At 43.9% G+C, this 25,006-nt stretch overlaps 2 protein-coding genes and 1 non-coding gene across 4 annotated transcripts in view; all 3 read right to left on the bottom strand.

Annotated features, from left to right (window-relative positions):
* The window catches only part of TDRD12 (tudor domain containing 12), a 70,882-nt gene extending 66,303 nt beyond the window's left edge, over positions 1 to 4,579 (bottom strand). The window contains exon 1 of one of the 2 annotated variants that reach the window (XM_059150992.1): positions 4,210 to 4,579. In XM_059150992.1, coding sequence (XP_059006975.1) covers positions 4,210 to 4,233 — 24 coding nt within the window. In that variant the 5' untranslated portion in view covers positions 4,234 to 4,579. The remainder of the gene's footprint in view (positions 1 to 4,209) is intronic. The other variant, XM_059150991.1, reaches the window with a different exon arrangement.
* Positions 4,580 to 12,804: 8,225 nt separating this feature from the next.
* On the bottom strand, positions 12,805 to 12,908 carry LOC131818993 (U6 spliceosomal RNA). The gene has a single exon (XR_009349006.1). It is a non-coding gene; the product is annotated as a U6 spliceosomal RNA (small nuclear RNA).
* Positions 12,909 to 17,866: 4,958 nt separating this feature from the next.
* On the bottom strand, positions 17,867 to 24,558 carry NUDT19 (nudix hydrolase 19). The gene is made up of 3 exons (XM_059152688.1): positions 23,663 to 24,558; positions 20,498 to 20,705; positions 17,867 to 19,599 (listed from the first exon to the last, which is right to left on the bottom strand). Exons 1-3 carry the CDS (start codon positions 24,365 to 24,367, stop codon positions 19,394 to 19,396), a joined length of 1,119 nt encoding a protein of 372 aa, XP_059008671.1. The 5' UTR covers positions 24,368 to 24,558; the 3' UTR covers positions 17,867 to 19,393.
* Positions 24,559 to 25,006: the final 448 nt, after the last annotated feature.

Here is a 25,006-nt window from a genome sequence, read left to right as displayed (position 1 = left end):
ACAGTGTAATCACCCTTACACATTTTCTCCCCTGTTATGTCTGTTGTATTTCCATTAGAAAAATATCACCTATAGGGATGCCTGGGTGGCTCAGTTGGTTAAGCAGCAGCCTTCGGCTCAGGTCATGATCCCAGCGTCCTGGGATCGAGTCCCACATCGGGCTCCTTGCTCGGCAGGGAGCCTGCTTCTCCCTCTGCCTCTGCCTGCCATTCTGTCTGTCTGTGCTCACTCTCTCCCTCGCTCTCTCTGATAAATAAAATCTTAAAAAAAAAAAAAGAAAGAAAAATATCACCTATATAAAATTTTGGTCCACTTTCTTCTCCTTTATCCCTGCCATTCAAACTTGAATACTTAAATTTTATTCAAATAAATGCAGAATCATTTATCTGGCAAGATAACTAAATATTTCATGTCATTACTAGGATTTAATCAAATTAGGTATACTCTATTATTTCTCAGGTATGATTAACCCATCTTTTGTTATTTCCTTCATTATTTGTTATTTCCTTTTATGTCTTTACTTCCCTGAGTAAAAATGTCATGAGTGTCATATCCCACATTCGGTAGTATCTATGTGTCCAAGTGTAATTTATAACATCATCTAATCTTTAATTTCTGTTCAAGTTCCCTTAGTGTGTGGTATTTCCGTAATAACTCCACATATCTTAGTCAAACTTAACCTCTTCAACATCGATTGTAAAAATTAAGATGTTAATTTGTTAATTTTATTTTTTTTTCTAAGATTTTTTATTTTATTTATTTGTCATAGAGAGAGAAGCGAGAGCAAGCACAGGCAGACAGAGTGGCAGGCAGAGGGAGAAGCAGGCTCCCTGCCAAGCAAGGAGCCCGATGTGGGACTCGATCCCAGGACGCTGGGATCATGACCTGAGCCGAAGGCAGCCGCTTAACCAACTGAGCCACCCAGGCGTCCCTAAGATGTTAATTTTAAAACACTGTGACAGGGGCACTTGGGTGGCTCAGTCACTTAAGTGTCTGCCTTCGGCTCAGGTCATGACCCTGGGGTCCTGGGGCGGAGCCCTGCATCAGCTCCCTGCTCAGTGGGGAGTCTGCTTCTCCCTCTTTTTCTGCCTGCCACTCCCCCTGCTTGTGTGCTCTCTGTCAAATAAATAAAATCTTTTTTTTTTCAAATAAATAAAATCTTAAAATAAATAGCTGTGATAATTCCAAACGAAACAGGAAGACCTGACCCACTGACAGTCATGCTGATGCAAGAGGTCCTTGGACCTTTCATCTCAACACGACCTCCTCTGCGCAGGAAAACCACTCTTGAAATACTGTTTGTGGATCCCATGGACAGCACTGAAATCGTTCATGTGAGCCAGGAAATAGCTGCTTTACCCCAGTAGGGATTTCACAAACTGCAGCTTTCAGAATGTTATCCATGTCACCCGTTGTCTGCTTAGCCCCTACCACTCCTCCTTGGCACAAGCTGTCCATTTGAAGGGTCCACACCCTACTGTCAACAGTCCTTCTGGAACACAGCTTGATTCTATGACCAATGACCCTGGGGCTTTTCTGGTGCCAGTCACCCCAACAAAGATGCCATGGCTAATTCTTCTCTCCTGTAAACCTTCTGCGGGAACAAGCCCATCTACGGGACTCCCACTAGGTCTCACCATACTCTCTGCCTGACTCATTTCCAACATAATGGCACGTTTGCCTGGGCTGCTTTCTTAAGAAATTATTTTCAATAAACACCTTTTTCTTCATGAGATTCATCTTAACAGGCTTCTGATGCTACTTCTGTTATTTCTAAAATCCATTACAACAAATATTAATTGGACATTTAAACAATTTTTAATAATAACTTTGTGGTAAAATACCCATAACATTTACCCTCTTCACCAAATTCAGTGGCATTAACCACATCACCACCATCCATTTCCAGAACTCCTTTCAGCTTGCAAAACTGAAACCCTCACCCTTTATGTAATAATCCCCCACCCGTGTCCCCTCAGCCCCTGAGCAAACCCCCTTCTACTTTGTCTCTCTGAATCTAAGTACTCCAGGAACCTCACAGAAGTAGAATCATACAGTATTTGTCCTTTTGTATCTGGCTTCTTTCACTTAACAAGGGATGGTTCATCCATATTACAACATGTATCAGAATTTTCTTTGTTATTAAGGCTGAGTAGTATTCCATTATATGTATAGACCACACTTTGCTTCTCCATTCATCTCCTGATGGGCACTTGAGGGAAAAATCTGCATCCACGTAAAAGCTAAATTAACCTGGAGAACTACAACTGCAACCTGTAGCACACTTAGGGAACTACTCCTGTATGTATAGAAAATTCGCTGAGGGCCAGTAGATTAAGAGCCGGAAATGTGGACAGAGCAGAGCTGACAGGGTAAAGAAAAGGATCCAAGACAGGGATTGTTTCCCAAATTTGAGACAGGGAGAATCCAACAACTCCTGCCCCCAGTTCTGCCCCGGTGCAACCCTAGTATAGCCCTGTCTTCCTACAGGCGAAACAGGAGATGCCTGTTTAGAACTGGTGATGGAGAGGGGCTTGCCAGTTAGGTATGAAAAGCCTAAAAAGTCTTGGAGTAAATTCTCTGTAAGAATCAAATGCTTCAGGGCGCCTGGGTGGCTCAGTGGGTTAAGCCGCTGCCTTCAGCTCAGGTCATGATCTCAGGGTCTTGGAATCGAGTCCCGAATTGGGCTCTCTGCTCAGCGGGGAGCCTGCTTCCCTCTCTCTCTCTGCCTGCCTCTGCCTACTTGTGATCTCTCTGTAAAAATAAATAAATAAAATTTTAAAAAAATCTGATGCTTCAAACGTCCATGAATCTCTGCTCATATAAATTACCTAAGACCTAAAAAAGGAGCGGGAAAATTGATGGTTTTAATTTTTTTTTAAGAATTTTATTTATTGGGGCACCTGGGTGGCTCAGAGGGTTGGGCCTCTGCCTTTGGCTCAGGTCATGATCTCAGGGTCTTGGGATCAAGCCCCGCATTGGGCTCTCTGCTCAGCAGGGAGCCTGCTTCCTCCTCCTCTCTCTCTCTCTGCCTGCTTGTGATCAAATAAAAAAAAAAAAAAGAATTTTATTTATTTATTTGACAGAGAGAGATCACAAGTAGGCAGAGAGGCAGGCAGAGAGAGAGGAAGGGAAGCAGGCCCCTGCTGAGCAGAGAGCCCGATGTGGGACTCGATTCCACGACCCTGAGATCATGACCTGAGCCGAAGGCAGTGGCTTAAGCCACTGAGCCACCCAGGCGCCCCGAAAATTAATGGTTTTTAAAAATCCATCATTTGGGGGCACCTGGGTGGCTCAGTGGGTTAAGACCTCTGCCTTCAACTCCGGTCATGATCTCAGGGTCCTGGGATCCAGCCCCGCATCGGGCTCTCTGCTCGGTAGGAAGCCTGCTTCCCCCTTTCTCTCTGCCTGCCTCTCTGCCTACTTGTGATCTCTCTCTCTCTCTCTGTCAAATAAATAAACAAAATCTTTAAAAAAAAAAAAAAATCCATCATTTGCTACGTTCCTCTCCTCCGCCCACAGAAGCATGATTAAAAAACAAAAAAAATTTTTTTTGTATTTCCTTTTCCCAGAGACCAAAACCCACCCGTTTGCTCTGGTTTGTAAACTCCTCCCTCCAACTAACCTCGTGAACACGCCCTGCCTTCGGCCTCGTAACTCTTACCCACGCGACTCGGAGCTGCAGCTGCCGGCACGCCCCGCCTCCTTCACGCGCCCGAGGACTGCGGTTCGGAGCCCCAGGGCGCACGCGTGGGGAGGGGCCGCCAGAGTCCAGGGGCGCGAGCGAGCAGCTTCCCGCGTGAAGCTGGGAGGGGCGGGTGTGGAGGGGTGGTTGCCACAAGGACCCTGAAATGGGGACACCCTCCCCCACCCCGAGAGGACCAGCCGAAGGTCCCCGTGTTCAAGGACCGGGGCCCGGGGGCTCTACGCCAGCGCCTCCCAGGACGGGGGAGCGCGGGAGAAGGCGTTACGGTCCATCCTCCCCCGCTAAGGTTGCAGAGTCAGTAAATCCATGATGAGTAACTTTTTACTGAGTCCCAAACAACACCTGGGCACACCTGGAACTGAAATCTCGTGTTGTCGATCTGCAGTCGGGGGTCCGGAACCCCATCCGGCAAGCCCACCCGCGGGTCCGAAGACCGGCGTGAGCAGCCGGGGCGGCCCCTGCGCGGGGAGAGGCCGGCCGGCCGGGGCTGGGCGCTCGCTCACCTTCAGCACCAGCACCTCGAGCATCTTCCCCGCGCGTCGCTCCCGCCGGACGACCGGCGTGGAGAGACCAGCACCGTCGCGGCCGCGTCCCTTCCCGGGTCTTCCCGTCGTCCCTCACTCGGAAGGCGCTTCGCGGGCAAAACTCGTGGCACTGCCGGCCTCCGCCCTCCGTGGGGGCCCCCGGGACCCGCAGGCCGCTGCACACCAGCCGCGACGCTCCGCACCCTCCCAAAAGGACGCTGCCGGGAGCGCGCTCGCGGCTTGGGCACTGCGCCCCTCCCACGTCCGACCCCTGCCCGGCAAGCCTCGAGGCTTCTAGAAGGCCCGCGAGGCGCCAACGGCCGGGACGGGACAACTGCCGGCCGCCCTGCGCACAGCACCGGGTGCGGCGGGGCGGGGCAGGGGCGCGGGGAGGAGACACGCCCGGGGTGGGGGGCGCGCCGTGGAGGGCGCCGGGCATCACGTGGCTCGCCCCCCACCCGCCAGCGTCTCAAGCGCCAGGAGTCAGCTCGTGGGGCCCGCCTCCACCTGGTGGCCCTAAGGCTGAGAAAGAGGCCCACCCGGTCACTAATGTGAGGGTGGGGAGTGGGTTGAGGGGGAAGGGGGCTCCTGGCCACATCCCCTCCCCACACCCTCCACCTCAGCCTCCCGCTTTGGGTCCCAGGTTTCCTCCCACCTGACCCTTAGCTGGCAGGGCTCCTCCAGACTCTGTCACTCACTGGCCGTTCTGGTCACCAAACTGCAGCCTCCAACGCCTGGCTCTTCCCGGCACGTGTATTGGCACGTGTATTTGTTGCTGCGGCACCGAAGAGTTCTCTAAATTTTAAACACCTGGACGCCTTAGTTTTTCTCGCTTAAAAAATGAGACTCACTGCTGTGAAATGTGTAGACCCGGTGATTTACAGACCTGTGCTCCTGGGGCTAATAATATATTAAATGTTAATAAAAAATAATTTTTAAAAAAATGAGACTCATAATTAGATGGGGTCATACCGTTAAATAAAGGGCACCCAAGAAGCACTCAGGGATGGTTAGCTTTTATTACTACCCCAGGAATCTCCCTCCAGCATTTGAATAAGTCAACACACAAGAAGAAACATGAATATTCCTTAAAAATCAAAGGAACCACAGCATAAATAATTTTTAAAAAATTCGGGCCTATGTGGTTTTACAGGTGAATCTTTCAATATCTTGATCGTGAAAAAAAAATTTTTTTAAGCCCACGTGAAGAGGTATTAACTTTCTAATAAGGGAACCAACAAGATGGCAAAAAAAAAATTTTTTTTTTTTAATTTTGCACCAATTTCTTGAGCATGGCCGTTGTGGGGTTATGTTTTCAGGGAACAGAATGCTCACAAAAGCATCCAGTTTTAAAAGCCTGTTAGATTTTTTAAGCAGCAGAACTGCTTAAAATCTCAGGCAGGAGAGTTGGAGAAGAGAGGTGTGTGGACTTCCAGTAAGGAGGAAAACACAGCTGCTGAGTACATGAGGTTCACCTGTTGATGAACTGTACTAACCAGGCTTCACCTCCAGTGGAGGCATCTGGAAGGACCAACAAACCTGAAAGCTCCACACTTTGTCAGAACGGTGTGAAAGGACCAGATCTTATTTAAACAGGAGGTCCCAGGAACTGTTCCCAAGCCCCAAAGAAAATGCAGAGTACAGCTTTCTCCCAGTTCTTGGTTTACGGTCAACATTTCTTTTTCTTTTGACTAGAGCCCATGCTACATATGATGTTTCAACACAGAACTCAGAAAATGGAAGTATTTCTCCATCTTGCTTCCTAGTTCCCTTGAGGCTGAAGGGGATCAGTTCGGTACCTGTAACCTGTCACACACACACCCCCCGCACACACACACATACCACCACTAGGTAGTGGGAAGGCTTGTTTTAGAAATTACTCCACAATAAGTAATTCATGGGTATGTGATGTACAGCGTGGTGATTTTAGTTAATAAAATATTTGAAAGTTGATAAGAGAATAGATCTTAGAAGTTCTCATCACCAGAAACCAATTTTTTTGTAACTATGTTTGGGGACACTAGACTTATTGTGGTGATCATTTCAAAAGACATATAAATATCAAATCATTGTGTTGTGCACCTGAAAGTAATGTAATATGTTGATTATACAGGGGTGCCTGGCTGGCTCAGTCAGTGAAGCATGTGCCTCGATCTTGGGGTTGTGGGTTCGAGTCCCACATTGGGTGTACAGATTGCTTAAAAATAAAATCTTTTAAAAAATTACTCCACAACATAATAATATGAAAAGACTCCCAGTGCATTTTCATAAGACAATTAAGTCCTGATATTAAAACCAGACAAAGACAATACAAAGAACTATAGACTAATAGACTAATTCCATTTATCATCATAGGAGCTGAAATCGCAAATAAAATGCTACCAAGTAAAGCCCACGACAAAAAAAAAAAAAAAAAATTTAAGCCACGGCCAAGTAGGGTAAAGTCTTATTCCAGTGGTGCAAGAATGTTAAATATTGGTCAGGAACAAATTTGGCCAGTTCATGGTACAGCAAACAATCAAAAGCTGTCACAAGCAGATTGGCTCTGCGGGCACCGTGAAGTGATGTTAGGCGTTAGAAAATTAAAGTTTTTCCCTTTATGGGAAGGATATTCTGGTTCTGCAAATGGTCTAAGTGGAGAGTAATCTATTATTGTTTTGCTTCTCATCCCAAAGCATCTTTCAAGTTCCCAAGGGAAGGAGAAAGGGAGAGAAAACAAAGCATTAGGAATGGCAGGAGGGGAAGTCTGAGATAGCAAGACCTCCAATCCAGCAGGACTACCAGAACATTCTCTCCTCACTGTGCTCATGGTTGGGGTGGAAGAGAGAGGAACTGAACCAAGTTTTACAGAACTGGCACAATTCTTTTTTTAATTATTATTATTTTATTTTATTTATTTATTTGAGAGAGAGAAAGGTAGAGTCTGCATCTCCCCACAGAGCAGGACCCAGATGTAGGACTCAATCCCAGGACCCTGTAATCATGTCCTGAGCCAAAGGCAGATGCTTAATCAGTTGAGCCACTCAGGTGCCCCTGGAACTGGCATAATTCTTAAAAATGAGCCCAGGAAGGGCCTGTTCTCTCTTCCCTCCCTCCAAGATCTCTTCTTTCCCAAATGTAGTTCAAATCCTCTTACCTAGGAGACATCAACTCTAAACAACAGTCTGCACTTCCCTAGTTTTAAAATATTCTCATTTTGACAAAAAAAAAAAAAAAAAAAGAAAGAAAAAGAAAACGAAAAAAGAAGTTTGGTCCCAAAGCTGGCTTAATCATTTGTCTGTTGATTTTTTAAGAAAAGAATTGTTTTGCTTTTATTTCTGAGACATTTTGCATCAGTTGAGAGAGAGAGAGGACATTACAGTTATGGGATCATAGCCCAAAGATACAAGCCTGGTTCTTGCCTAGTGTTTCCCCCAGACACCTCAGTTGTCTTTCATGGAGTTGATCTTTTTGTCAGAGAATGCCTTGTTCATAGTTCCCACTAATAATAAACATCTATCAGATTATCCCTGTTTCTAGTGTATTTTAACAGCTCAATGTTGTTATTCACTACAAGTTTCCCATATCTCCATTTTGAACTATACACTATCAAATTAAAATTAACCTTGTCCCATTTACTGCTTTGTACACTGATACTTCGTCTAATTAATAATCTCTAAGCTTTTCATGTTTTTTCTCTTTACTTTTAGCTTTCTTGCAGAATTATTTTAATTGACTTATAATTAGGTTTCGTTTCTTTTTTCCCAGCTCGAGATACAGTTGATGCATGACATTGTAGACGTCTAAAGCATTTAACATAGTGATTTGATATACGTATATATTATGAAATAATCACCACAATAAGTTTAGTTAACACCCATCACCTCACAGTTAGTTTTTTCCTTGTGATGAGAACCTTTAAGATATACTCCCTTGGGACGCCTGGGTGGCTCAGTTGGTTAGACGACTGCTTGCAGCTCAGGTCATGATCCCGGAGTCCTGGGATCAAGTCCCGCATCGGGCTCCCAGCTCCATGGGGAGTCTGCTTTTCCCTCTGATTTCTCCTTGCTCATGCTCTCTCTCACTACCTCTCTCTCAATAAATAAATAAAAATCTTTTGGGCGCCTGGGTGGCTCAGTGGGTTAAGCCGCTGCCTTCGGCTCAGGTCGTGATCTCAGGGTCCTGGGATCGAGTCCCGCATCGGGCTCTCTGCTCAGCAGGGAGCCTGCTTCCTCCTCTCTCTCTCTGCCTGCCTCTCTGCCTATTTGTGATCTCTGTCTGTCAAATAAAATAAATAAAAAAATCTTTAAAAAAAAATAAATAAATAAATAAATAAATAAAAATCTTTAAAAAAAAAAAAAGATCTACTCTCTTAGCAATTTTCATATACACAACCTAATATTATTAACTGTAGTCATCACATTGTATAATACATTCTTAGAACTTACTTATCTTTTTTTAAACATTTTATTTATTTATTTATTTGTCAGAAAGAGAGAGAGTACAGGCAGGCAGAGTGGCAGGCAGAGGCAGAGGGAGAAGCAGACTCCCTGCCAAGCAAGGAGCCTGATGTGGGACTGGATCCCAGGACCCTGGGATCATGACCTGAGCCGAAGGCAGCCACCCAATAGACCCAGTCACCCAGGCGTCCCTAGAACTTACTTATAACTGAAAGTTTGTACCTTTTGATCACCTTCACTAATTCCTGCACCATGTACCACCCACCTCTGGCAATTAAAAATCTGATCTCTGTTTCTATGGGTGTGGTGTTTTGTTTTGTTTTGTTTGAGATTCCACATATAAGTGAGATTATGCGGTATTTGTCTTCCTCTGTCTGATTTATTTCATTTAGCATATTGCCTTCAAGGTCCATCCATGTTTCACAAATGGCAGGACTTCCTTGTTTATGGCTGAGTGGTATTCCATTATATATAATTAATTAATGAAAATTACATATATCATATATATTAGAACACATTTACATATGGATAGGATATAGGAATATTATACTGTTCCGCCTTTTCCCTAACCGTTCATCCATCTATGGACAGTTTGTCTCCATGTCCTAGCTATTATAAATAATGCTGTAATAAACATAGGGGTGCAGATATCTCTTCAGAATAGATTTCATTTCCTTTGGATATACCCCCAAGAGTGGGATTGCTGCATCATGTGGTTCTACTTCTAATTTTTCAGAAATCTCCATGCTGTTTTCCTTAGTGGCTGTGTCAGTTTACATTCCCACCAACAGGGCACAGGGCTTCCCTTTTCTCCACCTCTTCACCAACATTGTTATTTGCTTTTCTAATGAGAAGCATTCCAACAGGTGTGAGGGGGTACCTCATTGTGGTTTTGATTTCCTATTAATTAAACTTTCCTATTAATTACTGATGCTGAACATTTTTTCATGTACCTGCTGCCTATCTGAACATCTTCTTTGGAAAAATGTCTATTCAGATCCTTTGTCCATTTTGGATTTTTCTGGCTAAGTGAGTTTCTTATGTATTTTGGATATTAATATTATCAGATATGTGGCTTGCCTTTTCATTCTGCTGACTGGTTCTTTTGCTGTGCAGATTTTCAGTTGGTTGTCAACATTCATGTCAATAAGCCCTTTCTCTATGTCTTCTTTTAGGAGTTTTATGGTTTCAGGTCTCACATTTAGTAAAGCTTTTTATATGTTCCTAGTTCATTTTTATGAGTGATATAACACAGGGGTGTAGTTTCATCCTTTGGCATGTGAGTATCTGATTTTCCTGACACCATTTATTGAAGACACTAGGTTTTCTCCACTTAGGATTCTTGGCTCTTTTGTCAAATATTAGTTGACTGTATATGCATAGGTTTATTTCTGAGTTCTTGATTCTATTCCATTGGTCTGTGTGTCTGCCAATATGCTAGTACCATACCTTTCCAATTCTACTATGATAGCTTTGCAATATAATTTGAAGTAGGAAGTGTAATGCCTCCAGCTTTGCTTTCCTTTCTCAGGACTGCTTTTGCTATTTGGGGTCAGTCTTTTATGGTTCCTCATGAATTTTAACATTGTTTTTTCTTTCTATTTCTGCAAAAAAAAAAAAAAGTCCTTGAAATTTTCATAGGGGTTAATTGAATGGAAACATGATATGGGATTGTATGGACATTTTAACAATATTAATTCTTCCAATCCATGAACAGAGGTTGTCTTCTCCATTTGTGTTTCTTCATCGATGTCTTACAGTTTGGTTTAGAGATCTTTCATCTCTGTGGTTAAACTTATTCCTAAGTAGTTCATTATTTTTGATGCTCTTATAAATGAGATTGTTTTCTTTTTTAGATAGTTCATTTTAGTGTATGGAAATGCTACTGATTTTTGTAAGTTTGATCTTGTATCCTACAGCTTTACTGAATTTATTGATTAGATCTAAGTTTCTTGGTGGGATATTTAGGATTTTTTACATATATTTTTCTATGTATATAAAATCGTGTCACCTGCAAACAGAGACAATTTTACTTTGTCCTTTCCAATTATAATGTCTTTTACTTCTTTTTCTTGCCTGATTGTTCTGCCTAGGATTTCTAGTACTGTGTTGAATAGGAGTTGTGGGACTGACCGCCCTTGTCTTGTTCCTGATTTTAGAGAAATATATTTCATCCTTTCACCACTGAGAATGATGTTGGCTATAAGCTTGTCATCTATGGCTTTTGTCATGTTGAGGTACGTTCCTTCTATACCTAATTTATTGAGTTTTTGTCATGAATAGATGTTGAATTTTATCAAATGTTTTCCTGCATCTATTGAGATAATCAGGTGATTTTGTCTTTTATTCTTTTAATATGATATATTACACTTATTGGTTTGCATATGTTGAACCATCCTTGCATCCCAGGGATGAATCCCTCTTGATCATGGTATATGATCCTTTTAATGTGCTGCTGAATTCATTTTGCTAGTATTTTGTTTAGAATTTTTGCATCTATATTCATCAGAGATACTATCCTGTAGTCTTTTCTTGTAGTGCCTTTATATGGCTTGGCTATCTGGGTACTCTTGGCCTTATAAGCTTGTGAATATTCCTCTTCTTCAATTTTTGGAATTTTTTTTAAAGATTTTATTTATTTATTTGACAGAGAGAGATCACAAGTAGGCAGAGAGGCAGGCAGAGAGAGAGAGGAGGAAGCAGGCCCCCTGCCGAGCAGAGAGCCAGATGTGGGACTCGATCCCAGGACCCTGAGATCATGACCTGAGCCGAAGGCAGCGGCTCACCCCACTGAGCCACCCAGGCGCCCAACTTTACAAAACATTTAAAGAAGACTTATCACCAATCCTTCTCAAACAATTCCAAAAATTGGGGCGCTTGGGTGGCTCAGTGGGTTACGCCTCTGCCTTGGGCTCAGATCATGATCTCGGGGTCCTGGGATCGAGCCCCGCATCCAGCTCTCTGCTTGGCAGGGAGCCTGCTTCCCTTCCTCTCTCTCTGCCTGCCTCTCTGCTTACTTGTGATCTCAGGGTCCTGGGATCGAGTCCCGCATCGGGCTCTCTGCTCAGCCTGTTTCCTCCTCTCTCTCTCTGCCTACTTGTGATCTCTCTGTGTCAAATAAATAAAATCTTAAAAAAAAATGTTTTGTAAAATTCACTAGTAAATTTATCTGGTCCTGAGTTTTTCATTTTGGGGAGCTTTTTGATTACTGCTTCAATCTTATCCCTTATTGGTCTGTTCAGATTTTTTTATTTCTTCCTGATTCAGTTTTGGTAGGTTTTATGTTTCTAGAAATTTATCCTTTTCTTTAAGTTACCCAGTTTGTTGGCATACAGTTGTTCATAGTAGTTTCTTATGATCCATTGTATCTCTTTGATGTCTTTCGTAATGTCTCCCCTTTCATTTATAAATTTATTGATTTGGGTCGTCTTTTCTTGTTTAGTCTAGCTAAAGTCTTGTTAATTTTGTTTATCTCTTCAAGAGCAAACCCTTAGTTTTCTTAACCTTTTCTATTATTTTCCTGTCTCTTCATTGATTTTTGCTGTAATCACTATTTCCCTTGATCTACCAATTTTGAGCTTAGCTTGTTCTTTTTCTAGTTAATTAGGCTTTAATACACTTAATCTGAGAGTTTTCATATATGAATAAATTTAACCCATTTTTGTATATTGTCATGGTTGACATTGTTCCTACTTGAATCATTTCACTGTAAGTCTTTGGCTTTTGTTTCATTGCCACTTAAACTGTTTTCTTCTTCTTTTTTCTTTTTAAAGATTTTATTTATTTTACAGAGAGAGTGTGAGCGAGTGAGTGAGAGAGAGAGAGAGAGAGTGAAGGAGAAGCAGACACCCTGCTGAGCAGGGAGCCTGACATGGGGCTCAATCCCAGGACCCCTGAGATCATGACCTGAGCTGAAGGCACTTAACCTGAGCCACCCAGGCGCCCCTTAAACTGTTTTCTATCTTTTGCATTAGGGGTTATGTTTTGTTTTCGACTGATTTGAAAAGTGACCTTCTTATTTTTAATTCTACTAGTTATTTTTGCTTTTAAAAACACGCATTTTGCTTTTAAAAAACACCTACTTTTTATTTTAATCACCTCGTGCTCTTCACAATAAGTGAGCTCCCTAATCCCCCCAAATGTGGAATGCTCTATGAATCTATGTGTCATCTTTGCACAGGGGCCATGCTAATTTTCTCTGTGTTCCAATTTTAGTATATATGCTGACAAAGTGAGTACTTACAGAGGTATTTGTTATCACAAAACCATATATACCACCATATAATATATAATATATATACCACCTCTTCTTTATCCATTCATTAGTTGATGGACATTTGGGGCTCTTTGCATAGTTTGGCTATTGTAGATAATGTAGCTATAAATATCGGGGTGCATGTGCCCCTTCAAATCAGTATTTTTGTTACTTTTGAGTAAATACCTATTAGTACAATTGCTGGATTATAAGGTAATTCTATTTTCAACTTTTTAAGGACCCTCCATACTGTTTTCCAGAGTAACTGCACCAGTTTGCATTCCCCCCAACTGTGTCAAAGGGTTCCCCTTTCTCCACATCCTTGCAAACATCTGTTATTTCCTGTGTTGTTAGTTTTAACCATTTTGACTGGTGTTAAGGTGGTATCTCATCATGGTTTTGATTTGTATTTCCCTGACAATGAGTGATATTGAGCATCTTTTCATGTGTCTGCCAGCCATGTAGATATCTTCTTTGGAAAAATGTCTATTCAGGTCTTCTGCCCATTTCTTATCTGGATTATTTGTTTTTTGGGGGGGTATTGAGTTTGATAAGTTCTTTATGGATTTTGGATACTCTCTCTCTTTTTTTTTTAAGATTTTATTTATTTGACAGAGAGAGAGAGAGAGCATAGCAGGGGGAGCAGCAGACAGAAAGAGAGGGAGAAGCAGACTCCCCACTGAGCAGGGAGCCGGATCCGGGCTCCATCCCAGGACCCTGGGATCATGACCCGAGCTGAAGGCAGAGGCTTAACTACTGAGCCACCCAGGCACCCTGGATACTCTTTTATCAGATATGTCATTTGCAAATATCTTCTCCCATTCCGTAGTCTGCCTTTTAGTTTTGATTGTTTTCTTCACTGTGTGGAAAACTTTTATCTTGATGAAGTCTAAACAGTTCATTTTTGTTTTTGTTTCTCTTGTCTTTGGAATGGGTCTAGCAAGAAGTTGCTATGGCTGAGGTCAAACGGATTGTTGCCTATGTTCTCCTCTAGCATTTTGGTGGTTTCCTTTCTCACATTTAAGTCTTTCATCCATTTTAAATTTATAAAATATGTCTTTCAAAACATTTACAGTGCTTTATAGTTATATTATTCATATTTACTTCTTATACTTAATTCATTTCCACACTCACCGTTAGGACTTCTACCACCTACTTCTACTTTAAATGTTTTTGATTAATCTGTTATCCACAATATTTCTATCAAGTGAATTCTTTCAGAACAGGTGGAATTTTCAGAGCATATGTAAATGAAAATTGTGTGTGACTTTCACACAATAGAACTATTGACTACACACATCCTTTCCCCCTGCTCATTATATTCTGTTTAAAAGTATATCCTGTCAGTATATCCTGACACACACACTCAGAGGCCTGATTTTCTACCTTTGTGAGCAATCTTCTCTTTTTCTTCCTGAAAATCTGCATTCTTTATCACTGAAATTCAAAATATCATCCAGATATTGGGCAATTTTTGTTAGTTTTCCTATGACAGCAACAAGATCTTTTTACCCGAAGATCAACATTTTTCTTTATCTCAAGCAAAATTTATTCTCTTCTCTAAATAATGCTTTTCTCCCCTTTGCCCTGGAATCTCCTTTTATACATGCCAACAATCCTCATGTCCTCATCTGTTTTCCTGACACAGTGGTAACAGCGACTCAAGAACAAAAATACAACTAGAGATCCAGTTTGCTTCAAGGCAAACAGTATGTGCAAAGATCCTGAGGTGGGAAGGAACTTTGAGTAATGAGGGAACAGAAAGAAGACCCTTCTCATGGGAGCGTAGTAGGAGGTATGAAATTAGAGAGAAAGGTAGGGCCTTGCAGGCCACAGTAAATTCAGCTTTTAAATGTGAAGAAAAGCCACTAAAGGGTTTTTTTTTTTTTTTAAAGATTGTATTTATTTATTTGACAGACAGATCACAAGTAGGCAGAGAGGCAGGCAGAGGGAGAGGAACGGAAGCAGGCTCCCTGCTGAGCAGAGAGCCCGATTTGGGGCTCGATCCCAGAACCCTGACATCATGACCTGAGCAGAAGGCAGAGGCTTTAACCCACTGAGCCACCCAGGCGCCCCCACTAAAGGGTTTTAATGAAGGCAGTGATGGGACATGGCTTACATCTGGATATCGAGAGCACTCTTCCAGTTCAATAGGAGAGAATGTGTCATGAGGTTAAGAATGAAGATGGAGACACTAGCTCTTAGATTTGTTACAGGGCTGATAGCGTCTAGGTAAAATATAACTAGGGCTCAACTAAGGTGATGGCAGTGGAGAGAACAAAAAGATGGGAAATTCAGGGCACGTGGGTGGCTCAGCGGATTAAGCCTCTGCCTTCGGCTCAGGTCATGATTCCAGAGTCCTGGAATTGAGCCCCACATCTGGCTCTCTGCTCAGCAGGGAGTCTGCTCCCCTCCCAACCCCCACCACCTCTTCTGCCTGCCTCTCTGCCTACTTGTGATCTCTGTCAAATAAATAAATAAAATCTTAAAAAAAAAAATGGGAAATTCAAGGTAATTGTAGGCAACAGAATCAACAGGACCTGCTAGTCCCCTAGATATAAAGCAAAAGGAGGAGTCAAGAATGACTAATATTTTTAGCTTAAATAACTGGTAGATTTCTGATATATGGAAGACTGTGCTGAGGGACCCTGCTTTAAAGGGAAAATTGTAGGTTAGGAAACAAGCTTAACTGTTTTAACAAAGAGACCCCAAAATATAGTGGCTTCTATTTTCTTTCACGTAGCAAGCAAGAGGTGAGCAGTCCAAGTCTGGCAGGCAGTTATGTCCTAACACCTGGCTTCTGTGTCTGGGTCCGAGAAAGCTGCTCCCGTGGTCACAACTTTTAGCCACTGAGAAGGGGAAAAGACAAAATGGAGGGCAAGCAGTTTTCTTTTTAAAGGATGTAACCTGAAAGTTGCTTACCTCACCAAATAAGGTATGTGAACAGGTAATGAGGGCTCTAAAAGCTGAAGGTCAGTTAGAGGAGAAGTTACAGAGAAAGAGGACAAGTGGTTGAAAAGTTGCAGAGAAGTTGAAAACAAAATAGAGGTTTGAGAAGAGTCAGTTAATAACTACATATGCCCAAATGTGAGGGTACCCCTCTCAAAATCCCTCAGAAGAGAAGTCCCCTCATACCTGAGCCCTTTGTGTCTCCCACAGGATGGGCATGCTTATTTTTATTAACAGAACTGTGAGGACGAGACATGTTAACTTGAAATGCTGATGCCTGGGCGCCTGGGTGGCTCAGTGGGTTGAACCGCTGCCTTCAGCTCAGGTCATGATCTCAGGGTCCTGGGATCGAGTCCCGCATCGGGCTCTCTGCTCAGCAGGGAGCCTGCTTCCTCCTCTCTCTCTTCCTGCCTCTCTGCCTACTTGTGATCTCTCTCTGTCAAATAAATAAATAAATCTTTAAAAACAAACAAACAAACAAACAAACAAAAAAACTACATATGCCCAAATGTGAGGGTACCCCTCTCAAAATCCCTCAGAAGAGAAGTCCCCTCATACCTGAGCCCTTTGTGTCTCCCACAGGATAGGGCATGCTTATTTTTATTAACAGAACTGTGAGGACGAGACATGTTAACTTGAAATGCTGATGCCTGGGCGCCTGGGTGGCGCAGTGGGTTGAACCGCTGCCTTCAGCTCAGGTCATGATCTCAGGGTCCTGGGATCGAGTCCCGCATCGGGCTCTCTGCTCAGCAGGGAGCCTGCTTCCCTTCCTCTCTCTGCCTGCCTCTCTGACTACTTGTGATCTCTCTCTGTCAAATAAATAAATAAAATCTTAAAAAAAAAAAAAAAGATAAAAGAAATGCTGATGCCTGTGCAGTTTGGGATTCTCATGGAAGTCATTCCGAGGAATCAACAGAAGAAGGTAGATAACGGAAACGAACACGGACTTTGTACTTATTTCTGAATCTTAACTTCGGTTTCATGAGTCTGCATAGTATTATAGAAAGTGAGTTCTCCTGGCTGCGTCCTGGTGAAGACGGCATGGGGTAGGGATGCCAGCATGGGCAGGAAGGGGTCTAGAAGGAAGAGGAGTAGGGACACGTGATCTGCCCTATTATTCTGTGTTGGGGCCCTAGGGTATCACAACAGGTAGGAAGTCAAGTGAGTCTTCCAAAAGGAGTTCTTGGAAGACAAGGTTTCATTTAGATGAAAAAGACAAAAATAGATTGTTATGAAGAAAACTACGTCAAATTACTTTGTCACTTCTCCTAAAATCATCCACTGAACCACATAACTCCAGCAAAAAGGGTGTAGGGCTAAGAGGGTTGGGAAAGGCGGTGCTGTGCAGTTTCCCCCGCTCTCTCCCAGCCACGGAAGTGAGCCTGGAACATTCCACTACCAACAGAGTCTTCACAGCCTGTGCTGGCCTCACTGCCTTCTGGGGGACGTCTTTCTCCGTTTCAGACTCAATGTTGTCCTCCTTTGCTCTGCGTAAGCACGTGCATCCCAGGACACCTGGCCAAACCGGTGACTATATCTGGCCACTGCAGGGGGAACACCTGGTGGCTGTGGGGGCCTCACCTGAACTACTGGAACCGATTCTGCCCTGCCTCTTCTCCATGTGAATACAACGTTATTCCACCAGTACTTGGCTGTACTGTGGCTTCTCTGGTGACGATGCTACCAAGACGCGGTGGGCCGAATTGTTCCCATTTCTGCTTTTGGTGGTAGGCGACAGATGTCACTTGCTTGTCAAAGCATCGGGTTCTACTCTTAGCTATGGCACTGATGAGCTATGTGAAGCTGTCTCTGTTTTCTAATTGGCAAAATAATGGTGCTCAGTGAGTTCTCTTCCAGCTGTAACATTCTGTTTTCTGTGAGAATGAAACAGTATTCTGCCCAAAGCCAAATCAGTAAGGAGAACTTCTGTAGGTACAGAAGCCAGAGGGAATGCTAACAGTATATGGTTCTCAGAATGTACACATTGGGACCATTCATTGAAGAAAAGCGATTTTACTTTATTTTTTTTTTAAAAGATTTTATTTATTTATTTGACAGAGAGAGATCACAAGTAGGCAGAGAGGCAGACAGATAGAGAGAGGAGGAAGCAGGCTCCCTGCAGAGCAGAGAGCCCAATACGGGACTCGATCCCAGGACCCTGAGACCATGACCCGAGCCGAAGGCAGCGGCTTAACCCACTGAGCCACCCAGGCGCCCCGCGATTTTACTTTAGATCAGAGTTTCTGAACCTTGACAAGATAATTGTTGTGGACAGCTGTCCTATTTCTGTAGGATATTTAACCACATCCCTGGGCTCTCCCCACTAGGTGGTAGAAGCAGCTAAGCTCACAACCGAAAATGTTTTCAGACACTGCCAAACGTCCCCTGAGCAAAAGTGCTCTGGGTGGAGAACCACTAATCTAGATGTATTCCTCCAACCAAGATTAAGTAATACACATATACCTTATTCATCGATACCTAGATTTTATAGGTAGGAAAATTAAGACATTTCATGAAAAATAAAGTCCACTGTATTATGGATGATATAGTCAAGCATCTGAAAACAGAATTGATGTCTTAGCCATTTCCCATCTTTAATCAAAATAGTATTCCTCTTAAAGGAACATGAAAAAATAACCTATATTGAAAATAAGCATTATTAATAAAACACCAATGAATGATGACTAGTTCTACATCTCTCTATTCATCTACATCTCAGTATTCATTAGCTACTACTCCAGAGTAAAAAGAATTATGGCTTTTTGTTATGGCTTCATAGCCTTTAAAATAGGTTTCCCATCTGATAAACCTAACAACTAAGGCCTTTTAGTATTAAACAGAATTGAAGGTTAATCATCAAGGTAAAGACATAACAAGAAAATAATGATCCTGTCACCTGAAGGTCGTCTCAGTTTACTGTTCCCTGTGTAATCAGACACCCTTAAACTAATTCCAGCAGCACGTCTCAGGGAGTCACAGATCCAGCTCCCAAGCACATCAAGGAAAGTGCTAGTACACCAGACAATAGCAGGAGAATGCCTTAAACTTTTGATAATAAAATAATACAAAAATAATACAGAAGTGGAAACCCTTTTGAGAGTTTTTTTTTCCCTCAATCTGGGAACAAGATCATTATACTTGTGTGAGACTGTTAAGTTTTTGTTTTTAAAATTTTATTTATTTGAGAGAGAGACAGTGAGAGAGAGCATGAGAGGGGAAGTCAGAGGAAGAAACAGACTCCCCTTGGAGCTGGGAGCCCGATATGGGACTCGATCCTGAGACTCCAGGATCATAACCCAAGCTGAAGGCAGTTGTTTAACCAACTGAGCCACCCAGGCACCCAGATTGTAAGTTTTGAAGAACGAAATAAGCAAGGAAGTGCTGTAATACAGTTAAAATGTGAAAGACTGTACTGTAACTTCCAGGCAGGTCCTTGCGCTCCAAGCAGGTCTAGTCAACCCTCCCTATTCCATAGGACAACTTCAAGCGGTCAACCAAGCAAGCACAAATATGCAGTGCTCTACAAATGGCTCTTACTTATTATATAGGTCTTAGGATAAACATGTTTATACTTTGACTGGAGAGTCACGTGGAGATTATACACATGGCGGCTGTGTAAAACGAGCCGGTGAAATATCTTGCCTTCCTTCATGATTTCTTCAGTCTTTTTTCCAGTGGACATAGCATTTTCTAAAAATTTTGAATCTTCTAAGTACAGCTCGTCTCCTGAAAAATAGTATTTTGATTCTACAGTGTTATGTTATAAAACATTGCAATATGTTAGTGACATACACTGGTATTTATTTTCATTTTTGTCGTGTCTAGAACTGAGACAGGTGTTAAATAACTCTAATTTTATGAGCTTACCTAAATTTCTTTCCTTCTCCACAGTCCCATTCCCCACCCAAGAATTTTCTTTGGGCACATAAAAAGTATTTATGATTGGTATTTTTCCATCACAAACTATCAATTTTAGACTGGCCCATGACTTGCTTTATCCTAGTCAATATCAATATTGGCCTTGATATCCATATATTGTTGGGTTTCAATGTGGGCTGTTCTAATAATTGTCTTTACACATCAAGACCACTAAACTATCCCTCTGTAGGATGAGGAACAAATATTATCACCGTTCTGAGAACTAAGCCAAGTAGCTGGGAGACAGGTTACAAAACTCCACTCTAAACTGCCATAAAACCCCTACCTGGCACTTGTCCAACAACTGACCACCAACAAACTCCCTAATTCAAATAAATTGACGATTGCCCGTAATTTCAAGTTCTTAATAGAATGTACTTGAAAACAGAAGTTTTCAACTTCATACTTTGTTCTCATAATTCAAAATTAAAATGTAAAAATATGAGAATATATAAGAAAGAACTTTGTCAAGATCTAGTAAACATTTAAATAAATGTATATGTGTGTGTATAAAGTGAAATATTCAGAACTTTTGGTTAAAATAAACACTATGGATATTTTATAGAATTAGACCTTCTTAATAAACTGCTGTATTGTGTAAAACGACAGTAATTCATGTCTCCATGCCGGGCAATACTGCCATACAGCCCTGTGCATTAAATGTGAATACTAAATGTGAAAAAGCACTGGTACTTCACTGACTTACCTGGTAAAAGCTCGAGCATTCCATCAGCAGTTAAAAATGTGATCGGCAGCCATCTTTCCATTTCTTCTGATGCACCATCCAAACAAAACTTGTGCAAGTCAGAGAGAGAGGCAAAATTTCCCAGTCTTCTTATTTCATAGAATTGTGGAGGTGCAAACCAAATTTCCTTTGATATGAAACTCTTAGTTGCCTCTGATGGAGATGACCACTGTGGAAGACAAAGGTTGGGGCTCCTAAGGTTTATTCCAGAGGCAATCAAAGATTTGAAATCGTTAGGTTAGTATGCAAATCTAACTGAAGTTGTTAATTCATTAATGTGACTTGCTAGATTCCTCTGAGACAACATGAAAATTTTGGTAATAATATTTGGGTTGACACCCCACCCCCAAGAGGTTGGCTAATGAAAAGTTTCTGAAATGAAAAATACACAGGACAGAGAGGCATCTGGGTAACTCAGTGGGTTAAAGCCTCTGCCTTCGTCTCCAGTCATGATCCCAGGGTTCCAGGGTCTGCTCAGCGGGGAGCCTGCTTCTCCCCCCCCCTCTGCCTGCCTCTCTACCTGCTTGTGATCTGTCTGTCAAATAAATCAAGTTAAAAAAAAATAGGGCAGATAAAAAAACTAAAAGCAAAATGATAGATTTGAACTAAATATAAATACTTAAATATATAGACATATATAAATGATATAAACACCCCAAGTGAAAGGTGGAACTTGTGCTATTGATTAAAAAAAAAAAAAAGGCGAGAGCATATGTTGTCTACAAGAAACATATGTTAAATATAAAGACAGGGGCACCTGGGTGGCTCAGTGGGTTAAAGCCTCGGCCTTCGGCTCGGGTCGTGATCCAGGGTCCTGGGATCGAGTCCCACATTGGGCTCTCTGCTCAGTGGAGAGCCTGCTTCCTCCTCTCTCCCTGCCTGCCTCTCTGCCTACTTGTCTTTGTCTGTCAAATAAATAAATAAAATCTTTAAAAATAAATAAATAAATATAAAGACAGAGGGGTGCCTGGGTGGTACAGTTGGTGAAGCCCTCCCACTCATGGTCTTTCTGAAATGAATAAATAAATTTTCTAAAAAATAAAACAAAAGTAAAGATACAGACAAGTTAAAATTAAAGGCTGGAAAAAGATACTATGCTCTTGCTAATCAAATAAAAGGGAGAGTGGCTATACTAGCATTAGACAGAGGAAATTTCAGATCTCAGGATAAGAAATATTGCCAGGAATAAAGAAGCTCATTTCAAAATAATTAAAGGGTTAATCCATCAAGCTTTAACAGTCCTAAATGTCTAGTCCTAAATGTCTATGCAGCATCTTACAAGGGAGCTTCAAAATACATGAAGAAGGGGTGCCTGGGTGGCTCAGTGGGTTAAGCCTCTGCCTTCAGCTCAGGTCATGATCTCAGGGTCTTGGGATTGAGCCCTGCATCGGGCTCTCTGCTCAGTGGGGAGCCTGCTTCCTCCCTCTCTCTGCCTACTTGTGATCTCTGTTTGTAAATAAATAAATAAAAATCTTTAAAAAAATACATGAAGAAAAACCTGACAGAACTAAAAGAGGAAAAGACTAATCTATAATTACTCATTAAAAATGTCACCATTCCGGGATGCCTGGGTGGCTCAGTTGGTTAAGCAGCTGCCTTCGGCTCAGGTCATGATCCCAGCGTCCTGGGATCAAGTCCCGCATCGGGCTCCTTGCTCAGCAGGGAGCCTGCTTCTCCCTCTGCCTCTGCCTGCCATTCTGTCTGCCTGTGCTCGCTCTCTCCCTCTCTCTCTCTGACAAATAAATAAAATCTTAAAAAAAAAAAAATGTCACCATTCCTGGGACACCTAGCTCGCTCAGGCAGTAGAGCATGCGGCTCTTGATCTCGGGGTTCTCAATATGAGCCCCATGTTGGCTGTAGAGACTAATTTTAAAAAAATCTTAAAAAAATTTTTCAGCATTCCTGTCAATATCTGATAGAACAAGAAAATGGCACAGAAGAACTGAAAGTCACTACCAACAAATTAAACCTAATTGACATTTTTACAAACACTCCATCAAACATAGCATTCTTCTTTTTAGGTACAAAGGGAACATTCACCAAGACAGATCCATACTGGTGGCCATAAAACGAGTCTCCATGAATTTAAGACTGAAACCACATAAAGGATGTTATCTGAGGGCATAATTAACGGTGGTGGGCATGAAATGAATTCATGCTGGTAAAGTGCTCAGAAAGGAGCCCCGCAGGTGAGCAGCACTGTACATTCCAGGGATCTTCCTCGGGTCCCTCCTGGGGGAACCATGGGAGAGGCAGAGTGAGGCCTGGACTGGGAAGCTGGGGAAAGCAGAGAGCATTTCACCAAGGTCCTGGCTTTGGCCTGTAGGGCTAAGGGCTGGACTTCCTGGGTGCCATGCCCTCTCTGTGGGTTCTATGGCTCTGAGGAAGCTACATCGACCGGACTTTGGTTCAGTTTACAATTTCGCAAACTCAGGACTCTGAAAAAGCCAAATGCATTCAGTAGAAACGTTACTTTTGCATTTTGAGCCTTCCCCGCAGCTAGCTAGTTACTACTGGTAACCAACCCTGCGGCAGGAGGAATGAGCAAGCTCCCAGTCAGGCAGGAGATCATGAAGGTAAACCAAAGACATGCTTACACGCATACTGTTGCTCACTTCCAGTATTCAATAATTTTTTAAAAAAGATTTTTATTTATTTATTTGACAGAGATCACAAGTAGGCAGAGAGGCAGGCTGAGAGAGAGGAGGAAGCAGGCTCCCTGCTGAACAGAGAGCCCGATGCGGGACTGGATCCCAGGATTCTGGGATCATGACCTGAGCCAAAGGCAAAGGCTTTAACCCACTGAGCCACCCAGTCTTCCTCCCGTATTCAATAAATTACATGAGATAAGTCAATCCTTCGTTATAAAACAGCCTTCGTGTTAGAGGATTTTGCCCAGCAGAAGGCTAATATAAGGGTTCTGAACACCTTTAAGGTAGGCCAGGCTAAGCCATGATCTTAGGTAGATAAGGTCCACCAGCTGGAGCCCCATCATAGTTGGGAGAACACCTGTCATCAGCCTCTCTATCCTGGGCTTATCGGGAGGTTCCAGGTGGGCCTTGGCTGCTGGCCGGGGCCCTCATTCTCAAGTTCGGGTGGGCCCCACTCCGGCCCAGCACGCCCTACCTGGTAGCTCACCACCTCGGTCAAGTCTGGGTAGACCGGCGGCGGCTCGCTCAGGCAGCACAAGAAGAAGGCCGTGTCGTAGCGGCGGCCGCTGGGGCGCGTGAACGGTGTGAGCCAGCCGCCCCAGTCGTGCAGCGCCCAGATGTCGGGCGTGCAGTCGAGGTGCGCACACAGGCTCAGGAAGTGGCGCGGGTCGCGGCGGACGCGGTCGCGCCAAGCGTCCAGGCCCGGAGGCGGCGCGAGCGCCCGGCCCACCTCGGGAACGGCGGGCAGGGCGGCCCGGGGCCGCAGCAGCAACACGCCCGCCTCCTCGAAGGTCTCGCGGATGGCGCAGATGCGGAAGGCGACGTCATCCGGCAGCGCCGCGGTGTCCCAGTCGGCGACGGCGGCGGGGTCGTCCGGCAGCCCCGGGAAGGAGGCTGGCCGCGACCGTGCGGGCGCCAGGCCGAAGCGCGGCGGCCGGTGATGCGGCGCGAAGAGGCGCAGCCAGTCCGCCGAGCTGTCTGCGGTGCTCTCCAGGCCTCCCGGGAAGACGTGCGCCTTGGGCAGGAAGCCTTGGCTCCCGGAGCGCTGCAGCAGCAGCAGCCGGAAGCCCTCGGGGGGCCTCGACGACGCGGCAGGGCTCGGGCGCGCCCAGCCGGCCGCCAGCATGACGGTGGCTGCCCGCCGCCAGCTGCTGGCGCGCGGCCGCAGGGAGCCGTTCATGGCGGGCGGCAGCGGGTGGCTACCAAGCTCCGGGCTACGTCACGGCGGGAGCTGTCGCGCACCGACCTTACCGCCCCCAGCGGTTGTCCAGGGCTTGGGGACACACGCCAGTGTCTTATAGGACGAGCTTGAGGCGTGGCGAGCGCAATGGGCGCGGGGTGAATTCGGGCTGTTTGGCCTCCGTCCGCGCCTGCCTCGGAGGGGGCGGGGGGGCGTGGCGGCGAGGTGAACCCGCGCCGCCTCTAGTGCCTTAGTTCCCAGTGCGGTCACTGGTAGGACTAAGGCTGTCACTGTCTCCGGCGAGGAATAGTCTTGTCGTTCACAGCCACCTGAAAGGAGGACCTCCTTGTCCCCACCCAGGACACGTGGACTCAGACTTTAGAAGCAATAAGGGAAAAAAGATATTTCAGCAGGACATTCTGTCCATATTTATAACTTCATTATGACAAGAGCCTAAGAAAGTCTAGGACATAATAAACTGGGAATATGATCAGTCACGCCTGTCGCAAAGGATCAAGCCTCCAACTGTGTGGGAACATGGGCAAGAAAAGAGGTCAGAGTGATTTTTTTAAAAGTCACAGCGAGGAAGTGTTGGAAACAGTCTCCAAACCAATTGGCATAGTCTCTGAGGTCCCTGCC

Source organism: Mustela lutreola, chromosome 16 (assembly GCF_030435805.1).
Source record: "Mustela lutreola isolate mMusLut2 chromosome 16, mMusLut2.pri, whole genome shotgun sequence".
In the NCBI taxonomy this organism is placed as follows: domain Eukaryota; kingdom Metazoa; phylum Chordata; class Mammalia; order Carnivora; family Mustelidae; genus Mustela; species Mustela lutreola.
Note: the sequence above shows the minus strand (reverse complement) of the source record. Positions and strands in the feature narration are given on the sequence as shown.